The sequence below is a fragment of the Triturus cristatus genome, chromosome 2_1 (genome assembly GCF_964204655.1).
Source record: "Triturus cristatus chromosome 2_1, aTriCri1.1, whole genome shotgun sequence".
Lineage (NCBI taxonomy): Eukaryota > Metazoa > Chordata > Amphibia > Caudata > Salamandridae > Triturus > Triturus cristatus.
Window position 1 is genome coordinate 388,392,605 of NC_140581.1, and position 19,912 is coordinate 388,412,516.

General features: G+C 50.0%; 2 protein-coding genes across 4 annotated transcripts in view; one reads left to right on the forward strand and one right to left on the reverse strand.

Moving 5' to 3' along the window:
• The window catches only part of ELOVL7 (ELOVL fatty acid elongase 7), a 148,879-nt gene extending 142,324 nt beyond the window's left edge, over positions 1-6,555 (reverse strand). Inside the window, exon 1 of the mRNA XM_085631496.1 lies at positions 6,426-6,555. The gene's annotated coding sequence lies outside the window, so the exon portion shown is untranslated. The remainder of the gene's footprint in view (positions 1-6,425) is intronic.
• An 85-nt stretch (positions 6,556-6,640) lies between these two features.
• Positions 6,641-19,912, forward strand: part of LOC146865355 (uncharacterized) — a 131,470-nt gene continuing 118,198 nt past the window's right edge. For 2 of the 3 annotated variants that reach the window (XR_014970091.1, XM_085631499.1), the window contains exon 1: positions 6,650-6,896. Coding sequence is in view for 1 of the 3 variants with exons in the window: in XM_085631499.1 (XP_085487625.1) it covers positions 6,804-6,896 (93 nt within the window). In the remaining 2 variants the exon portion in view is untranslated. Of the gene's footprint in view, positions 6,897-16,562; positions 18,554-19,912 lie in introns of those variants that run through there. The other variant, XR_014970090.1, reaches the window with a different exon arrangement.

Genomic DNA, 19,912 nt, shown 5'->3' on the forward strand with positions numbered 1-19,912 from the left:
TTGCTGGGAGTTCTGACTTGCCAAGTGGTGCCTGTGACTGTCTTGGGGCTCTGGAGGTTGTTCCTGCTGTTGAGAGCTGGAAAAGCAACGCAACTACAAGAAAAGCGACGCATCGCCCTTCTTGAGGCTTTTTTCCAGATGCAGCACTGCTGTGCAAGAAGAATCTCCATGCATCGCTGCAGCGCCTGTTGCCGCTCCAAGAACCAAAGCATTGAGGGATCGCGGAGAAGAAACCGACAGCACAGCTAGGCACCGCCACGTCTATTGCCTACATCTTCCGGATTTCCATACATCGTACCCGTGCGGCAAGTTTTCCCGGCACACTGCCCGCGGACCACAATCATCTTGGAGTGGACGCATCACTTCCTCCTACAGACCGGACACGACGCAGCACGACTGTCGCATCACCACCCCATGGTCTCAGGAACTGACGCATCCGTTCGGCGCTTTCCATCTTTGCGGCTGTTTGGCCTTTTTGAATTTTGACGCAACTACAGGTACTTTGAGAGAAATCATGCATCCATAGTGTATGGACCCAATTGCGTAAAACCTTTTTAATATTGTATTCTTAATACTGGTTATGTTATGGGGTTTTATATAGCCCATAGCTGCCCCAGCAAAGGGGCATCCCAGAGCTCACCGGGAGAAGAGGTGGGATGCTGCAGAGAGAGAGCAGATACTAAGTCAGAAGGAGAAAGTGAGTTTTAACAGCCTTGCGAAAAGCTAGGTAGTTGTACATACTACGGATGTGCACCGGAAAAGAGTTCCAAATTTTAGCTGCCAGAATGCAGAAGGACCGCCCTCCTGCACGCACCTTCCTAATCCGAGGGAGAACTGCCAGATGCAGGCCCATAGAGCGAAGGTAACGAGTGGGTGTATAGGGTAAGAGCAGGTTTGCCAAAATGCTAGGTGAAGAAAGCTTCATAATTTTAAAGGCGATGCAGAGGGACTTGAACTCGACGCGCCTAGCCACTGGCAGCCAATGGAGTCTGCGGATGGCGTTGGTCGTGGAGCATGTTCTAGGAAGGCCCAAGAGAGTTCTAGCAGCCGCATTTTGGACCCTCTGCAGTCTTAGAATTTCAGCCTTGTTGACCCCAGGTACTGAGAACTGGCATAGTCTAACCTAGACATGTCCGTAGCCTGGATAATGACCTGACAAGTGGAAGAATCGAAGAAACCTAGCAATGGTTTTAACCCTCGCAGGAGACCAAAATAGGAGCCCGCAACTTTTTTGGTTTGGACCTGAAAACTGCGGGCAGAGTCTACCCATACACCCATGTTTTTAACCACCTGTTTGGGAGCGGGTGCACATCCCAGGGATGCCGGCCACCAACAGCTCAGGGTCTTTCCCTACCGCAAAACCTCAGATTTGCTGGGGTTGAGCTGGAGACAGTTAGCAGACATCCACTCCCCGACAGCCGCAAGATCACCCCGAAACTTGAGGGAGTCATGCATGGAGTCGTAAGAATGCTACTACTGAGTATCATCAGCGTATGATACTACCGTTAGTCCTCTACTCCTGGCCGCGGCCGCCAACGGTTGGATGTACATGTTAAATAACGTGGGGGGATCCGCTGGTCAAGGCCCACAATGTCCTGGTGCTGCAGGTGCAGGGTGCCTTTAGATGCCGGGCCGGTCGAGGATGGGGTGAGCATCCTTCGGATTCACACCGCGGACGCAGTCGTTGAGATCAGGAGAGGTCAGCAAACACTAGATTTGAGGTCCGGATCGTTAGGAAGACTTCACTGGACAGGTGAGCCACTCAGTCTTGGGCCGTGGGCATCAGGTGCAGAGTGGGCAGGACTTGCGGTTCCAGGTAGCACAGGAGTCCTTGAAGTTGATTTCTTCTAGACGTGTCTGCTGCTCATGGTAGATTGGAGTCTTTTTCAAAGGCAACAGTTTTCCCAGGGTTTTCAGAGGTCGCTGGCTGCAAGACAGGTCAGCTTTTTGTTTCAGGCTCTTCAAAGCTGGAGATAGGCCAGTAGGGCTGGGGCCAAGGCAGTCGTCGTCTTCAGGCTTCTCTGCAGGGTTGGTTTCTTAGGTCGTCTCAAATCTGAGGATTATGGTTCAGGATGCTCCCAAGTACTGAATTTAGGGGTGTTACAGGTCCTGGCAGGTAGTAGACAATGGGCTACTTACCTTTAGGGTGGCTACACCCTTTATATGTCCCCTCACCTTGGAGAGGGGTCCTCCCCTAACCTCATTGGCTAAAATCCTTCCATCCAACATGGAGGATTTTCAAAGGAGGGGGTCACCAGCTCAGGACACCATGGGGTGGTCCTGGCTTAGAGGGACACCCCTCCCCTGACTAATTTTCCAGCCAACCTTGCTACCAAAAGTGGGGCTTGGTCAGGGGGCGAGTGTCCCCACTGGCAGTAGAGACCGCGGCTAACATAACGGGCAGGAAGCCTTTGGAGGCTCACCGCCCTGAATGATTTTTCTGCTTGTGGGTGGATGAGAAGCACCCCCCTTCACCCCCCCCCCCGCCCTGGAGCACAAGGGCTTCCACCTCAGGTGGTGATAAACAGGTCTATGTGGCAGGCTGGAGCAGACCACTAAGTTGGGACTTGGTCGTTTTTCAGGGAGCATCTCTAAGATGCCCTCTGTGTGCATTTTACAATAAATACAACACTGGCATCAGTGTGGGTTTATTGTGCTGAGAAGTTTGGTAAAACTTCTTAGCATTCAGTAAAGCCATCGTGGAGCTCGTAATTACAAACTCCCAGCCTATGTACCCACTACACTTACAATGTCTAAGAATGGACTTAGATACTATAGGGGCATATTGCTTATGCAGCTATGCCCTCACACGGGGTATAGTGCACTCTGCCTTAGGGATGCGAGGCCTGCTAGAGGTGACTTACCTATGCCACTGGCAGTGTTTGTGGGCATGGCACACCGGGATGTGTTCCTCCAATTGAAGTTTAAAATGAACAGTTGAAATGTTATTTTGAAACTTCCTGAGATGCACGGAGTCCATCAGTGGGAGGCCACTTTATACTATCAAATATTGGACTTTATTTTATATTAAGTATTGTTTTCTGATCAATGGTTAGATAATTTTGGTTTAGGTAATTAGAATACATGTAGGCACTACAGGGGTTAGAGAGTTTACGCAGTCAGATTTCTTTCATGTGTATATGTGGTTAGCTTCAAAGGATACTGACTGCTTTGTAGGAGTGTGTGAGGAGCTTGAAGGCGAATATTTTGTTGACTGGGAGATAGTGGAGGTCTCTGGTGGCCGGTGATGCGTCTGCGGCGGGGGATGTTGTGTTGAGTTTGAGTCTGGTGTAGGCATTCTGGATGTTCTGCAGCTTCTCGAGTTTCTGGGTGATGCCGGCGTAGAGTGCTTTGCCGTAATCTATTCTGCTGCTGACGAGTGCGTGGGTGACAGTCTTTCCAGACTCGGTGGGGATCCATTTGAAGATCTTTTGGAGCAGGTGTAGCGTGTCAAAGCAGGATGATGTGATGGTGTTGATCTGGTGGCTCATGGGGAGTGAGGATTTCCAGGACGATGTGGAGGTTCTGCGTGTGGTCTGTGGGAGAGGTTCCAAGTGCTGCTGGCCACTAGGAGTCCTCCCAAGCGGTGGGGGTGGAGCCCATGATGAGGACTTCGGTTTTCTCGGTGTTGAGCTTGAGGCAGCTGTTCTTCATCCAGGCAGCGACAGCCTTCATCCCTTCGTGAAAGTTGTTCTTGGCGACCTTCGGTGTGTTGGTGAGGGAGAGAATCAGCCGGGTGTCGTCAGCATAAGAGACAAACTTGATAGCACAATTCAACTAATAGTCACCTGGAGGCAAAACAGTGAGTCATGGGCACTCAACCCTAGAAATTGCACCAATCAGATCTTAAGAATCAACCAAACTGGAGAGCTACTAACAGAAATCAGAAGACAACCCTGTTCAGAGAGGCTTAGCCTCCCACACCTTGCTAATACCAAGTGCCAATTCCCCACTTCAGAGGGACAGGACTCTCACCCCAACGTAGCCCTTCCTCAACTGAAGGCAACCCTGAGGCAACACAAGTGCGCCTCCCAGAGCTACCTACAGCCTTCTACTCACTGAAGGGGGATTTGGATTATGGGCTGAATATCTGTAAACACACTAGTGCTGTGAAGAGGCTTCTGGTAACAAGCCATCGCTATACAACACAAATGGCATTGATCCACCTAGAATTATCTCAGGGATTGATGAATTACAGCAAAGAGCAACCAAAGCATTGCATTTTAGATTATTAATTTTTGTAGAGTGGCACATCACCCAGGAGGGTATCCAGACGGTTTCTGGTCGAGGTGCGGAACCCGAAGCCGCCGTTCCGGTATAGAGAGCCTGGCTTGCGCAGAGCCCTGTGTGCGTGTGTGAGGAGCTTTTGAAGAGAGTGCATTTGTGAACGGGGAGCCAGTGGCGGTCCTTGAAGTGTGTGTGGGGGGGGGGGGGGGGTGCTGCCAGGTGGCACTTTGAGCACGAGTCTGGCCTAAACAGGGAAGTTAGCCATGACCGCCAACGTTTTTTTTTCTCATGGTGGCTTAGTGGCAGACACTGCTTCGAATAGTTGGGTGTCTGCCAGCTAGGTGAAGCGTTAGAGGTCAGGAGGGAGGTGGCAGGGCCGCGGCTGTGCTCACTGCTGTGTGAAACTAGCTACCCGCATAGTTCAAGAATCTTTAGAAACGTGCCCGGTGGAAAATGGCCACTTATCTCGTCTTGCTCTCTGAAATGCTTTGCCTCGTAACCAATCATTGCTACAGTCCCGGTGCACCGGAGCCTGACTCGAGAACAGTGTCGGTCACACGTCGGGAAAGGAATGCAGTCATTCCAGGCCCCGAGCCCACAAACCGGTTGGGCTAGTTAAGTAAATGGAGTGCGGGCATCGCCGGACGCCTTACCTTACCCAGCAGAGCGGAGCAGGCAGATTCTGGACACACAGGCGACCTGCTGCCCTGCATTATTCACAACTCCTGCGTCCAGGTGTATTTGATCTACGGAGCGGGAGTGCTAAATGAATTGTACTGGCCAGGTTTAAATCATTAAGAAGCATGAAGACCGCGTTTTATAAAGAGAGATTTGGGGGCTCTAAAATATATATATATATATATATATATATATAGTACGTGGACAGTTATTTATCATGCTGTAATTGCCTCAAGCTATACGTTATTAAATGCAGCTCTTGAAATTGCATGTTTTGCCTTTTTTCAATATATAGTTGAACTCGACCCGAAGATACTGCAGCGCTTTGCATGAGCACCAGTTACATGGCCAAGTCCATGCATCTAGGCACCGAAAGATTACGAGATTTACCCAGAATTAGAGGGCGTTGGGCTGACCCCGAGACTCGAACCTCAGTTCCTCAAACCGAAGGTCGGCAGCTCCGGCTGTTGACGCCACATCCTAGCCCATTGAGAAGGACGCGCACCGGGGAGAGGCAGTGTTATGGTGGGAATCGTTGCAGTGCTGCATACACCTACGCTGCTTCGAGGACTTGAACAGTAATTATGGAGAAAAGACACGCCTCGTGCACTGCGGCTCTTGCTTAAAATGTACAGGTCTAAAACTCTCTCGGCTTCAAATCCTTCCCGGTGTCCAGCTACCAACTACTAAGCAGTTAAATTCACCGGCTCCGAGCACCCCTCACCAGTGACATATCAAGTTAAGTGCGGCTGGAAACACGAGTTTTGCAACAGCGCCAGCAGGGCAGACTTTTAAAAACAATAAACGGGCGACATGATTCCAGCGCCTCCGCCCTTTCCATGCGTGAGGAGTTCCTGCTCCCACGATGCCAACCTCAAATGCACACAAACTCTGCACACCGCACCCTCGCCGGGTCACCTTCATGCCGCGCCCGGAGGGAGTGTCCCGCAGAGCCGCCTCCGAAGCCAGAGCCCTCCGGGGAGACACCGGGTGACTGCGCGAGTCAGAGACGGCGGCGAACGCACCGAGCAGAAGCATCGCGGAAACAGGCACCTGTAGCTTAAAGCAACCCGTGAAATAAGGACGGTGCACGGGGCCGTCCGCTCCAGCCTCTCTACAGAAAGCTTCTCAGTCCCAGTCAGGGATTTCTGAGCCTTCCGCCCGCCGAAGCAGGGACGCAGACTAGGATGTGTCGAGCACCAAAGGAAACACAGTAACAAGAGCTTTAGTTAAAAGCTGTGAAGGGCAACCGGTGTGCTGGGCCCGCCTGCACAGGTGTCGAGTAAACCATCACCTCTAGTTTCCACAGTACGTTTCCAAATCTCACTCACAAACGCGCGCTGTGCACCAGGAGACACACTTAGCCGGTTAATAAATTAAGAAAACCACACAAAAAAAGTGTTAATAAGGAGGGACCGACACCAGATAAAAGTACCGAGCTTTAGGGGTACATCCGTAGTCCTGGCTCCTGAAGAGGGTACCCGGTACACGAAGGGTAGTGTCACACTGTCAGCACGTACCTGGGGGGCCGCCTGGGCCTGAAGAGTCAGCGATGGGTGTGGAGGGAGGGGGCAGCGGCGCAGCCCGGGTAACAGGTAGCACACACCGCGCCGCTCCTCCTACGGCAAAGGCACGCACGAAGAGAAGCCAGAGCGAAGTGGAGGAATTTCAATCACTGCCCCTCCTCCCTCGAAGCTCCGCCCCCTGGGCTGCGCTCAGACGCAGCAACCATCCTCACCAGGCAGGGGTGGGGACTGCCAAGTGTTGTGCCCAGGCAGCAGGGAGGTGAGGCGAGGCCCGTGGCACTCCCTTCCCTCCGATGCCGTTGATGTATTAACGAATTTCTACTTCACGAATAGGAAGTCTTGGATTATCCGTTTTGGCAGAGCTACTTGCATATGGCGTCCCCTCGCTGTACTGCGGTAGAAGAGCAAAACATGAACGAATGGAATGGCGCCAGAGTAAGGATCAGCGCGTCAGACGGATTCAAGGTGAGTCGAGCTTCTATCCCTTCTGTGCAGCGGAAGACTGATATATGTATAGGAGCCTGGTGCAAATATAGTTGTTTTGTTTACATGTCATCTTCCCTTAGCAGTGCTTATCCCTCTTGTTGCAGCCAGAGCTTTTTAGCTCCCAGAAGTGAAACACTGCACACAGTGTTGGCTCAGTATTGGTGCATCTCGTGAATAATGCCAGCATTGTAGATTGCACAAGCCCCTGGAGACAGTTGGATGGCGATGGCGAATCTTTCGTAATGATTGGTTAAATCAGATGGTACCAGTGACAGGAGTTGTGGGCCAGAACAGAGATTATTTTTCTTGTTTTCAGCAGTTCAAGGCTTTTGAGATCCTCGCCACCCTTGCTCCTGTTACTCAGATGCAGAAAAAAGTATTTAATGGGATGCAGTAGAGTTTCCTTGGTAAAATAGGGATGGCCCCTTTCACTCACTGAATGTGTATTAAACCTGGAGTCCTTCTTTTAAGTTACTAGCAAAGCTACTCAGTGCACCCATTTCTAGAAGGGAGATAGTAATTCTGCTTGCTAGTTTATTGTGTCTTGTGATGTGCTCTGTCTACTCTGCCACATCTATGTGTGTGAGTTTCTCTGTGTGCAGCCACAAATGTATGATGCAGTGAGGGTTCTGTGAGAGTCAGCAGGGATGGTTACACAAAGTGACTCCTGGTGAGAGACAATTTGTATACATCTGGATGTCAAAAGTAACTGAAATAAATGAGACCTCAGCTTGTCTCCTGTCCTCACTCACAGTCTGGGACTTCGAGGGACTAGTGGCTCTGAGGTAAATATCTGGAGGATAGAGGCTGGGACATTGGGCAACAAGCCAATAAGGCCACGATATGATAGCTCATCAGTGGACGAAGAGTGGACCTCTAAACCCCTTTTTTTTATCTTCATGGGGGCTTTCTGAGTCTTTGGTCTCGAGCCTGATCCTGTCTGGCACTGCGACATACCAAACGAAACCAGAAGGCTTCAGTGTTCGTGCAGGCAGCGGTGTTCTCACTGTGCTATTGTGATTGTGCTTCTTGTGCCACAGGGTAGTATTCAGCATCCCTTAATCAATCAATCAATCAATCAATCAATCAATCAATCAATCAATCAATCAGGGACTTGTAAAGCGCAGTTACTCGCCCTTGAGGGTCTCAAGGCGCTGGGGAAGGGGGCTACAGGTCGGACTGGGTGGAGGATGCCTGAATCTAGTGCCCATTCTTCTTCAAGATATTTTTCTGAAACATTGGGCCAGTGGGACTCTTTTTTTTAAGAGCCCGTTTGTATCTATAATAACCACGTTGCATAGCCATTCAGACTCTTTTTTTTAACTGTATTCACTATAAACAGAAGAAAATGAATAGACCACCTTCTTTGTTCAATCAATTCTCTGAATTCACTTATTTCATCATGAATTAGCATATAGGCTTACCACTTTTAATTTCATAGTGATCATAATGCAGATGGCGCAGTGCATGAACAAAGTGCGGAATGTAACTATAGACAATGATAAAAATCAATCAATCAATCAAAGACATTTCTAGAGCGCGCTACATACCCGTAGGGTCTCAAGGCGCTGGGGGGGGGGGGGTGCCGCTACTGCTCGAACAGCCAGGTCTTCAGCTTCTTCCTGAAGGAGAGGTGGTCTTGGGTCAGGCGCAGGTCGGTCGGGAGGGAGTTCCAGGTCTTGGCGGCCAGGTAGGAGAAGGACCTTCCTCCTGTAGTCGCTCTTCGGATGCGGGGGACGGCGGCGAGGGCGTGGCTGGCAGAACGGAGGTGGCGTTTGGGAGCGTAGAAGTTGACTCGGCTGTTGAGGTAGCTCGGGCCTTGGTCGTGTAGGGCTTTGTGTGCGTGGGTGAGGAGGCGGAAGGTGACTCTCTTGCTGACGGGGAGCCAGTGGAGGTCTCTCAGATGTCCGGAGATGTGGCTGGTTCGTGGGATGTCGAGGATGAGTCTGGCTGAGGCGTTTTGGATCCGCTGGAGTCTCTTCTGGAGCTTGGCGGTGGTGCCGGCGTAGAGGGCGTTGCCGTAGTCCAGTCGGCTGGTGACGAGGGCCTGGGTGACGGTCTTCCTGGTCTCTGTGGGGATCCACCAGAAGATCTTTCGTAGCATGCGTAGGATGTTGAAGCATGACGAGGAGACGGCGTTGACTTGCCTGGTCATGGAGAGGGAGGAGTCCAGGATGAAGCCCAGGTTGCGTGCATGGTCTGTCGGTTTGGGTGCGGTGCCCAGGGCGGGAGGCCACCAGGAGTCGTCCCAGGCGGAGGGTGAGGAGCCCAGGATGAGGACCTCCGTCTTGTCTGAGTTCAGCTTCAGGCGGCTGGTCGTCATCCACTCGGCTACCTCTTTCATCCCTTCTTGTAGGTTGGCTTTGGCGGCGGCGGGGTCGTTGGTCAGGGAGAGGATCAGCTGGGTGTCGTCGGCGTAGGAGATTATGCTGAGGTTGTGTTTGCGTACGATGGCCGCGAGGGGGCTCATGTAGACGTTGAAGAGGGTGGGGCTCAGAGAAGATCCTTGGGGGACGCCGCAGATGACTTCGGAGGCCTCTGACTTGTATGGTGGTAGGCGGACTCTCTGTGTTCTACCGCCGAGGAAGGAGATGATCCATTCTAGCGCCTTGTCCTGGATTCCGACGTTGCTGAGGCGCCGTACTAGGGTGCGGTGGCAGACCGTGTCGAAAGCCGCGGAGAGGTCTAGGAGGATGAGGGCCGCTGTTTCTCCATTGTCCATCAGGGCTCGGATGTCATCGGTGGCGGCGATGAGGGCGGTCTCGGTGCTGTGATTGGCTCGGAAGCCGGACTGAGAGGGGTCGAGGGATCCGTTTGTCTCGAGGAAGGCGGCCATCTGCTTGTTGACGGTCTTCTCGATGACTTTGGCTGGAAACGGGAGAAGCGAGATGGGGCGGTAATTCTTGAGGTCGGTGGGGTCCGCTGTTGGTTTCTTGAGTAGGGCGCTGAGTTCGGCGTGTTTCCAGCTCTCCGGGAAGGTGGCGGTGTTGAAGGATGTGTTGATGATGTCTCGCAGGTGGGGTGCGATGACAGCGTCGGCCTTGTTGAAGACGTGGTGAGGGCAGGGGTCAGTCGGTGATCCGGAGTGGATGGAGTTCATCGTGCGGATGGTGTCTTCGGTACTGATCGGGGTCCAGGCGTGGAGGGTGGTGGTGTGGGGTGGTTGTTCGGTCATGCTGTGCGTTGGTTGGTTGTCGAAGCTGCTGTGTATGTCTGTGATCTTGTTGTGGAAGTATGAGGCGAGGGAGTTGCAGAGGTCTTGCGATGGGGTGATGTCGTTATTTCCTGCGCTGGGGTTGGAAAGCTCTTTCACGATGTTGAAGAGTTCCTTGCAGTTGTGTGCGTTGTTGTCCAACCGGTCCTTGAATGCTGTTTTCTTGGCGGCGCGGATCAGCTGGTGGTGCTTCCGGGTAGCAAGCTTGAAGGAGGTCCTGTTGTCCGGTGTCGGTTCCCTTTTCCAGACTTTCTCGAGGGCTCGGCAGTTCTTCTTGGAGCTCTTGAGTTCGTCGGTGAACCATGGGGCCTTCTTGCTGCCGGGTCTGCTGGGCGCGGTCCTCAGTGGGGCGAGTTCGTCCGCGCAGTTGCTGATCCACTTCGTGAGGTTGTCGGCGGCCTGGCTGGGGTTCGCTGAGCTGGCAGGAGGGTGCTGGCTCAGGGAGGTGGCGAGCTGGTCTGCTGTGATCTTGTTCCAGCTTCTGCGGGCGGCCTGTTGTTGGTGATGGTGGGTCGGCGTTCTCTTGAAGGTGAAGTGGACGCAGCTGTGGTCCGTCCAGTGAAGCTCTGTGGCGTGGCTGAAGTCGATGTCTGTGCTGGATGAGAAGACGGCGTCGAGAGTGTGTCCGGCAAGGTGGGTGGGGGTGGACACCAGTTGCTTGAGTCCCAGGTTGGCGAGGTTGTCGAGCAGGGTGCTGGTGTTGCGGTCGTTGTTGTTCTCCAGGTGGAAGTTGAGGTCTCCCAGGAGGATGTAGTCAGCGGAGGGGAGGGCAAGCGGGCTGACGAAGTCGGCGATGTCCTCGCTGAATTGGGTGCGTGGTCCAGGGGGTCGGTAGATCAGGGTGCCTCTGAGGGTGGTGGTCGGGTTGGTGTGGATCTGGAAGTGCAGGTGTTCGGCGCTGGTCAGGGTGTTGTCGGTGCTGGTCGTGAGACGGATGGTGTTCTTGTGGATGATGGCGATGCCTCCTCCCATCTGGTTGGCGTTTCGGTCCCTCCGGACGATCTTGTAGCCCTCTGGGATGGCGATGGCGATGTCGGGAGCTGAAGAGGCGTTCATCCAGGTCTCCATGAGGAAGGCAACGTCAGGGGCTGTGGCGTCGAGGAGGTTCCAGAGTTCGATGGCGTGTCTGTGGACGGAGCGGGTGTTGAGCAGGATGCACTTGAGGTGGGTACTGCTGGTGTTCGGCTTGGTGGGTGCGGGGCAGGATCGGATGCATGAGAACTTGCAGGCGTGGCAGCTGAAAGGTCCGTTGGTACGTCCAGGAGTGGCTTGATGGCAATCTGGGAGTCGACCGGCGTTGAGTGCGCTGAGGTTGGCGGCGGTGTACGTCAGGCGGGTCGGTCGGGGTCTTCGAGGGCCAGGGGTCCTGGCACTGGGCGCGGTCCAGGCGCGGACGGGCGTAGACGGGCTTACCTTTGGCGCGCCTTCGGCGCACAATCGGCGCGCCCGCTGCGCGTGACCGCTGCGCGTTCGCACGGTCGCCATATAAGGCGAAGTGCGCGGGTGGGCGGGGCAGCTGGGAGGCGGGAGCGGGGAGGGAACAGAAAGAAAAAAGGGGCGTGGTCAGCGGTGGTGGCGGGAAGCGGGGAGCGGGGAGGGAAGACGGCGCGGTGGGCGGGCAGGCAGGCAGGAGGGCGCGAAGGGCTGAAATAGACACGAACAAAATGCAGGCACAAATGTCAGGAGAAAAGAAAACAGTTGACACGGGGAGAAAAGCAGTTTAAGCAAGCACAAATTTTTGACAAAACAAGCGAGAACAGACGCTACGAAAAAAAAATAGTTAACACGGGGAGAAGAGCGGTTAAGCAAGCACAAATTTTCGACAAAACAGGCGAAAGCAGACGCCAGCGGCGTCAGCCGGCAGCGAGGCAGAGGGCAGGCAAGGGGGCACACACAGCAGTTGGTGGCCGTGCGGCGCGGGGGTGTCCCACAAGTGGGTCACACTCACCTGCGTCGCACGGTCGCCATATAAGGCCAAGTGCGCGGGTGGGCGGGGCAGCTGGGAGGCGGGAGCGGGGAGGGAACAGAAAGAAAAAAGGGGCGTGGTCAGCGGTGGTGGCGGGAAGCGGGGAGCGGGGAGGGAAGACGGCGCGGTGGGCGGGCAGGCAGGCAGGAGGGCGCGAAGGGCTGAAATAGACACGAACAAAATGCAGGCACAAATGTCAGGAGAAAAGAAAACAGTTGACACGGGGAGAAAAGCAGTTTAAGCAAGCACAAATTTTTGACAAAACAAGCGAGAACAGACGCTACGAAAAAAAAATAGTTAACACGGGGAGAAGAGCGGTTAAGCAAGCACAAATTTTCGACAAAACAGGCGAAAGCAGACGCCAGCGGCGTCAGCCGGCAGCGAGGCAGAGGGCAGGCAAGGGGGCACACACAGCAGTTGGTAGCCGTGCGGCGCGGCGCGGCGCGGGGGTGTCCCCAAAACAGCTGTTTAGATAGGGCCCCTCGTCACAGAATTGACTCAAGGTCTTGTCTATAAATCACAATAGTCCCCTGTATATATACAGTCCAAGAATGTAGACCAGGGGGTCCTTGTGTCAATGTTTCGGCCCTGTAATTGCTCATAGGGTCTCACCAGGACAAGCCATCTCACTAGTTAAGCATCTATAAACTAACATATAAGGCCCATTTATTACTCATTCAAGCTGATAGAAATCACTCTAATACTTCAGTCAAATACGGTACTCGCCCAAAGTCAATATGCTTCTGATTTGTGTAGTATTATACAATGTGGGATACTATTCTGAAAAACAAATCATGTAGAAAGTTTGGGGTCAATCACTCTAAATCACGCATGTCAAAAAAATCTATTATGGTGTATTGGAGTTATATTACGCTCCGTTATGCACAAATTTGCATGCTTAAGTGGACCCCGTGATGAAGCTACTAGGTCAATAATTTTCAATGTGATAGATACAGCACGCACCAGGTCACCATCTGATTTACTAAAGCCATCCTCAAAAGCCATGGTGGTAGTAATACCATCTGCAAAACATGGGAGCATATCCGATGTGTCTATGCAGTGTCTCAGCATTATCCAAAGTACCCGTCCTGGGATAACACATATGCCCACCATGGCCAGGGGCCTAACACAAACCCCTGCAGCTCCTGCTGTGGGGGCAGCCCTAACACTTCAGGGCCCCCTCAACCCTTCAGGGGGGGCCATATTTAGCCCAAGATCAATGAATATCTGTGAGATATAGTAGACTAAGAGGCTCTATTCATATTCTGCAGGGGGTCCACATCATTTTACATGACATTACTGGCTATGGTGGCAAACAGGCTCAGACGCCCAACATAAAAGTTGTTTTCTCCAATTAAACCAAATGCCTACTCGTCTCTCTGCTTGTCATGGAACAAATCGCTGATTAGCTAGTCAGAAGGAGTGTCACACTTACAGGCTAGCCACACCTCTAAGATGGGCCACCTGAAGTGGACAGTCAAAGAAAGGTTTCACCATCTTGGGTTTGGTGAAACTAGGTACTCTGGGTCAGGATTTTGCCCACTCCTTACAGGAAGTGATCACTTAGGGAATGTAGTCACCCCAGTGATAGATCGCCCTTTGGATATTACCCTACATTGCCCTAAATATCCCTAAATTCAGTATTTAGGGGTCTACCTGACTCCAAACAGACAGATTTGTCCTCCTGGGAGTAGAAGAAGGACAAAGAAGACTGACACCGAAAGAACAGAGGGCCTGCTCCCAAACTGGCGCCAAACCCTGCCTTCCTGCTGCAAGCCTCGACAACTGCAGGACCAACTTGTCTAGAAGCTGTACATCCTCCCCAAACCCTTGAAGGACTGTCAAGCACTTCAACAACCTTGCAGCATCTCCGTTGGGGTGGGGGAGCCTCCCTCCTGCATCTGCAGGTACCGACCACACTTGTCCGGTACTCCGTTTTGCTGACCATCAGGCCCACAGAGGGAGCATTTCGCCAGGAGGAGGTCCCTGTGGTTGAAAGAGGTTAGCCCCATCTCTCTAGTGAGTTTCGAGATGCTAGGCCCCACCAGGAGGTTCCCAGCACCAATATCCTTGGTACCAGAGCATTTTCTGGAACCAAGGCTGGTTAAGTGTCCAGCCTGGACACCACCACCGCAAAACCCAACGGGCTAGACAGGCGACATTTCGTACACGAACGGATAGGATGCCAGTATGGATATGAGGCAATAATCCTTATAAGTTCAAGAGCTAACAGACGCTATGGGGACCACCAGCATATGCGAAGTATATTAGGAGATTACTTCAGTTATTCTTAAGAGATAATTCCAACCCTGAGGAAGTCCATGTTTGGATGAAACACGTTGGCTGGGCTGATGCATTTGACTGAAAATAAAAAGAAAGATTAATTGATGGATCAAAAGACATTTCATGACTCCATGCACAGTCATTTTGTGTTAATTTCGTGGATTGAAAGAGACTGTTTATAATTGATAAATTAATTATACTTTACGGGATGCTCCTTTTCATGATTCATCTGCTGACAAGGGACTTCAGGACCGATGAGGCCCACACTGAGAGTCGCCCTGCTGCCCTGTTTTCTTCCCCTCTCCAGCTCACCCAAGAACCACAAGAGCCTCTTAACTCAAGCGACCCGACAGACAAAACACCTCTGCACCCGAAACCCCAAGCCCAGGTCAACGGAAACGGACCATCTCCCCGTGCTCCAGAGACCCTCATGAACTGAGCCCTCATTTGGGTTCTGCAGGACTTGTACCCAAGACCCCGCTTACAGCCTTTTTGTTACAGGTACCCTTCCATTGGTTTTAACTTCTAGTGCTCAAGGCTATCAATGCAACCAGCACCTCTGCACTCGTACACACCAGGACAGGTAAAACTGAGCTGCTGCTGTTTTTTGGATCTTGGCCACTAAGCACCTTAAGTCCTAAAATGCATCTTCAACAACTGTTAGCAAATATATGCATGCAGGGGTTGTTTCTCCCATAGGATAACATTAATGCGTTTGAGGCTCATACTTCAAAAAATGTTATTTGAGCATTTTACTGATTCTTTGAAAAATTCCTAGTTCCGAAAGTACTTACCTGATTCCGATGATCCTAGTTTCTAAATTATATAAAATTCTGTATTATTTTTTTCTAAATTGGTCTCCAATTTCTTCTTGAGTGCCTGTCTCATTTATTGACTCTGCGTGTACGACAAATGCTTAACACTCCCCTTTGATAAGCCTAAACTTCTCAACCACACTACCACAAATAGAGCATTTGGGATTATTAAAGTGAGTCCGGTAAATCAATAAGTGTTGTCTGGACATTTTTGCATGGTGTGCCCCTACATTGGCCCACGACATAAAAAGCTAGCTTCCTCTACCTCTTGAGCCGAAGTTATTGTTACTACATAGCACCAATAGTATTGGGGGGACCCCTGCAAACAGCACTTATTGTTTTTAGCCGTCACCATTGCTAAAAGTGATATCATCCAAAGTGGAAAAGTGTACTCCATCCTAAGATCAGCAGATGGAAAAATGTCATTGATGAATGTATGAATGCAGAGATTGCTGTGTTCCAGGCTCGGATGTCCCCTAAAAAAACATAAGAAAATATGGTTACGGTGGGCGGACTACAGGGGCATAGAATTACCCCAACTCATCGAGTCAGACCTTTTAACGACTGTGTCCCCGGGAGGCGATTGGCCTCCATGCTACTGAAAGTTTAATTTGATCACTTCCGACCGTATATTCAGTGGTTCAATTATAATTTGGTGGGATTTGAAATGAACTGCGCAAAGTTGTTATTGCGATGTTTGGGAATTATACAACAAATACGAATAGATTTACATGGTGCTATGTATATCCATCACAATGTATCTTCCGGGACACGTCCCGGTATATCTCATGTAAAATCAATAAAATATATTGTTAAAAAAAGCCACCTTCCTATAACAAGCATCAGGCAAGTTTTTCTGCATACTTGTGTGTTGGACAAACAGCCCTTATTGTTTAGATAACTAACAAAAACGGTTTACTCTGACTGTACTTGACCAGTTTTCTCACACAATTTTAGTGTTCCAAGTTCAAATTGATTGTTTCAGTTAGTTAAAACCAAAACAATTTCGCAAGTTAAAAAATATGATTCATTACACTATATGGACATCATGGATATGTTCAAAACAATTCAAAAAGTCATTCAGCTGACTACTTGCTAGTATTCAAATGTTTTAGCAGAGAAGTGATTTGAAACCGCACCTTTTAGTACTAGTGCTACATTGCTCAGCATTGAGCAAGCATCCTTCTTTTGGCTTCCTGTAAGCCTGTTACTTCACAGCTTGCCGTTAAATCTGTGATATCTCCTGAGCGTATTTTTCTTGCTTTTTGATACCTTTGTTCAGGATAGTCAGCCATGTGTTAATTCCCAGTGCTAAATCTAGCTGTGACATGCTTTTGCACTACCCTTTTCTTCTTGATGTATTTCAGATGCAGATTTCAAAGAAGTAGGGGTTTTGGTGAATTGAAGTGCTCCTGGAGGCAAGAACAACCTGTCTCCAGAATTCAGGGGGCCACTGAGTGTCACAGCTAAGTTGCTTCATAATACCTACAGCTCAGGTCCAGGACATGGCAGACCATTGACAAGCAATAAGATAATGCAAAGAGTCCCATTATGGATTGTCCAACAGCAGAATTCCGAATGGTTCCTACAAGACCATAGGATTTTTACATCTTGCAGGCACAAAAGTGCCCACTTGCATTGGCTCATTGGCAATGTAGTTGAAGGCGCTAGCGGTTCGTAGGAAATTCATGCCTGGTAACCTCTACGATCACATCCACACAGCAAAGAGCCAGATTTAGGGCCTTTTGATTCTGGGAATAAGCCAACCCACTGCATCGTGTTGGGTGTCATGATGTGGTTGCAGGGACAATGGATGGTCCTGTTGGTGGCATATGTTATTGTGCTGGATGGCCTTTCTGCCATGGTGTTTCAGGGTGCTGGGTGAGCCTGTTGGTGGTACTGCAGTGGGTCATCTGTCAACAATGGCTAGTCCTGACATTGTTCATGACAGTTCCCTCCCCTCCCACAGACAGCTGTTTTAGATATGGTGCACCAAGATTTTATGGCTTATAGGTGTGAAACTGGAACAGCAGGTGAGCGGCATGAAGGTTAGCAGCTGGCTCCGAAGAACTTTTCTCTGGGCCGTACCCCTTCAATCTATCACATGATGAACGATGTCACATATTCATCCCCAACAACAAACTTTATTCGGTTTAACAAACCATAAAAGTCATACCTAAAGCAATACATGAGATACATAAAAGAAGTCAACATTATTAAAAAAAATCATAAAGCACGTAATGCGGAACAAGATCAAATCATCTGGGATTCAATATCCTCGTTCAGATGAAAGACATTAAAATTTCCAGATTTCTCGGCTATATTCATTTGGAGTCAAGCATCTTACATATCTTGTATTCTTTATCTTCTTCACTTGCACATGAGTGGAGTTTAGAACAAGCCGCTTTTGTGGCACGCATGTGGAGATAAATGTAGAATACTGATGTATGCACATTGATGCTTGTAGAGTTAAACATCCAGCAGAAGGATAAGAAACTAATGAGAAATGGACCCACAGATCTGGATTGAACTTGCAAGGCCAGCAATATGCAAATGTTTTGTCGACAGCTAGACTTTGTATAACCTGACATAGAAGGATGTTCAGGATCATTCGTAGTCTGCGTACTTTGTGTATCTGACTTTCCTAGTGGGAAGATGCCATATGCAGCAAACAGCACAGATGTTTTCACCAGAATTTGGCAAGTCTAACGGACGGCTCTCAGGGTGCTATCCAAACATGCAGTGGAAGAGAAACATGCCTCAGCATATCTCTCGCAGCCAAATATTGAAATGTCAACAACATATGCGTGATCTCCACTGGCTGCCGGTTGCGAAAAGAGTGAGATTTAAAGGCCTTACCACAGCGCATGCAGCCCTGTATCAGTCTGGCCCTGGCTACCTTAAGAAGCATTCTAAATTCTACGTGCCCCCAAGAAACCTACGTTCCATGGCACAGTTCCTCGCAGTGATTCCACGTTTCCACCGGGTGAGAATGGACGGTAGCTCTCTGGCTTATAGGGCTGCTGTGGCTTGGAACGCACTGCCCTTGGAACTGCGCTGCATCCAAGATGTCAAGCTGTTCAGGAAACGGCTGAAAACATTGCTCTTTGTATAGGACTCCGTTGACTGACTCCCATCTGCTCGCAAGGTACCGGGCTGGGACACTCCTGAGTAGCCACGCGCGATATAAATGCATATAACATAACATTTTGGTCAGATGCCAACTTTGGAAGAAAGAAGGAGTCAAGATTTGCATTACAAGAGAAGAGAGAAAACCCAAATTCTGGGTTTGTAATGTTGTTGAAACTGGAACCCACAATCTTTTTGGATGAAATAAACTGATCTTGTAATGGGTGTAGTAACTGCTTGCTGCTTATTTGCTGTGATCTACATGTTATGAGTGTGAATCCCAGCAGTGTGACTCAGCCTGCAGTCTAACTGGGACTCTGTGCTACAGAGTTGTATTGGTCATGCAATTCATGGCTAGACCAAATAGAGTTACTATTATATTAGGGTGCAGTGTATTCACCCACAAATCTGAAACAGAAAATCTGAAAATAAGTATCTCCTTGCTCCAAGTATTATTTTATAATGAATGGATCCTCTTGGGGGGCACTGGGCATTTTTTGATATTTATGTTTGTGTTTCCTCAGTAGGAATTAGATTCCATGGAAACAACCTGGAGGGAATGGCCATCTGGCTCTGAAATCATTGCTTAATGCTGATTTAACAATTATGTAGTAAATGTACTATTTTTCCGTGGTATGTTTATAGTCTATAGAATTATGTAAACTGCTGCTTTTTGATTTTGGCCCTCTTTCTGTTGGCAATGCACACAACATTATTTCATCTTGTAAAGGGATTGCGTCTTTCCTCATGAACCTTCAAATAGTGTCATTTGTGATTGGGACCCCATGAGATCAGATGACAATTCGCCTCACTCCTCATAGTGTGTTCCTGTCCGTACCAAAAAAGATGCACCAGACAGGGTCAAATAATGGAGGGGTAGGGGAATGGGTGCGAGAGAGGCAGATAGAGATACGAAGCATGCCCAGTCTTCTTTAGTACGGCTCTGTCTGGGGTACCCCTCTCGTCACACTACAGGCATTCACAGAGACTCTCAAGAGGCACAGCGACCCACTAATCAGAAAAGGTACGTGCAGCATTTCCGTATTAATCAAAGAAAAGAAACATGATATTTAGAATAAACATATAATAGGCATGTATGCTGACCGGTCTCGGAAAGGCAGGCCACAGTGAAGCCAAGCGGAAGTGAAGCCAGTAAGCCCCAACCTCAGGAAAGGAATGAGTACTCGCCTCAGCATGGAAAGGGGAAAAACACAGCAATACAACAAAGCCAAAACAGAGTCCAAAGAGCAGGGTCGGCTCAACGAGCGGTAAAGGGAAATCCACAGCAGTATGCCAAAGCCAAACAGAATCCATAGAACAAGGTCAGAGTGAACAAGCAAGAAGGTCCAGGGATCGGAGGTCTAGGGAACCTTGCATCTGTAAAGGGGAAATATAACAAAGGTGAAGGACAGGAACGGTGAATGAACTAGCAACAGTGAAGAGCCAATACAACATGAAGTTGCCAAGTAGCTTCCTAATGTCTGCATGATGCTTAAATACTGCCTCTACCCATAAGTCCCTCCCTTGACCCAGGCTAACCAACTACACATTGTGCCCCAGCTGCCAGAGGCCAGTATGCCACAACCTT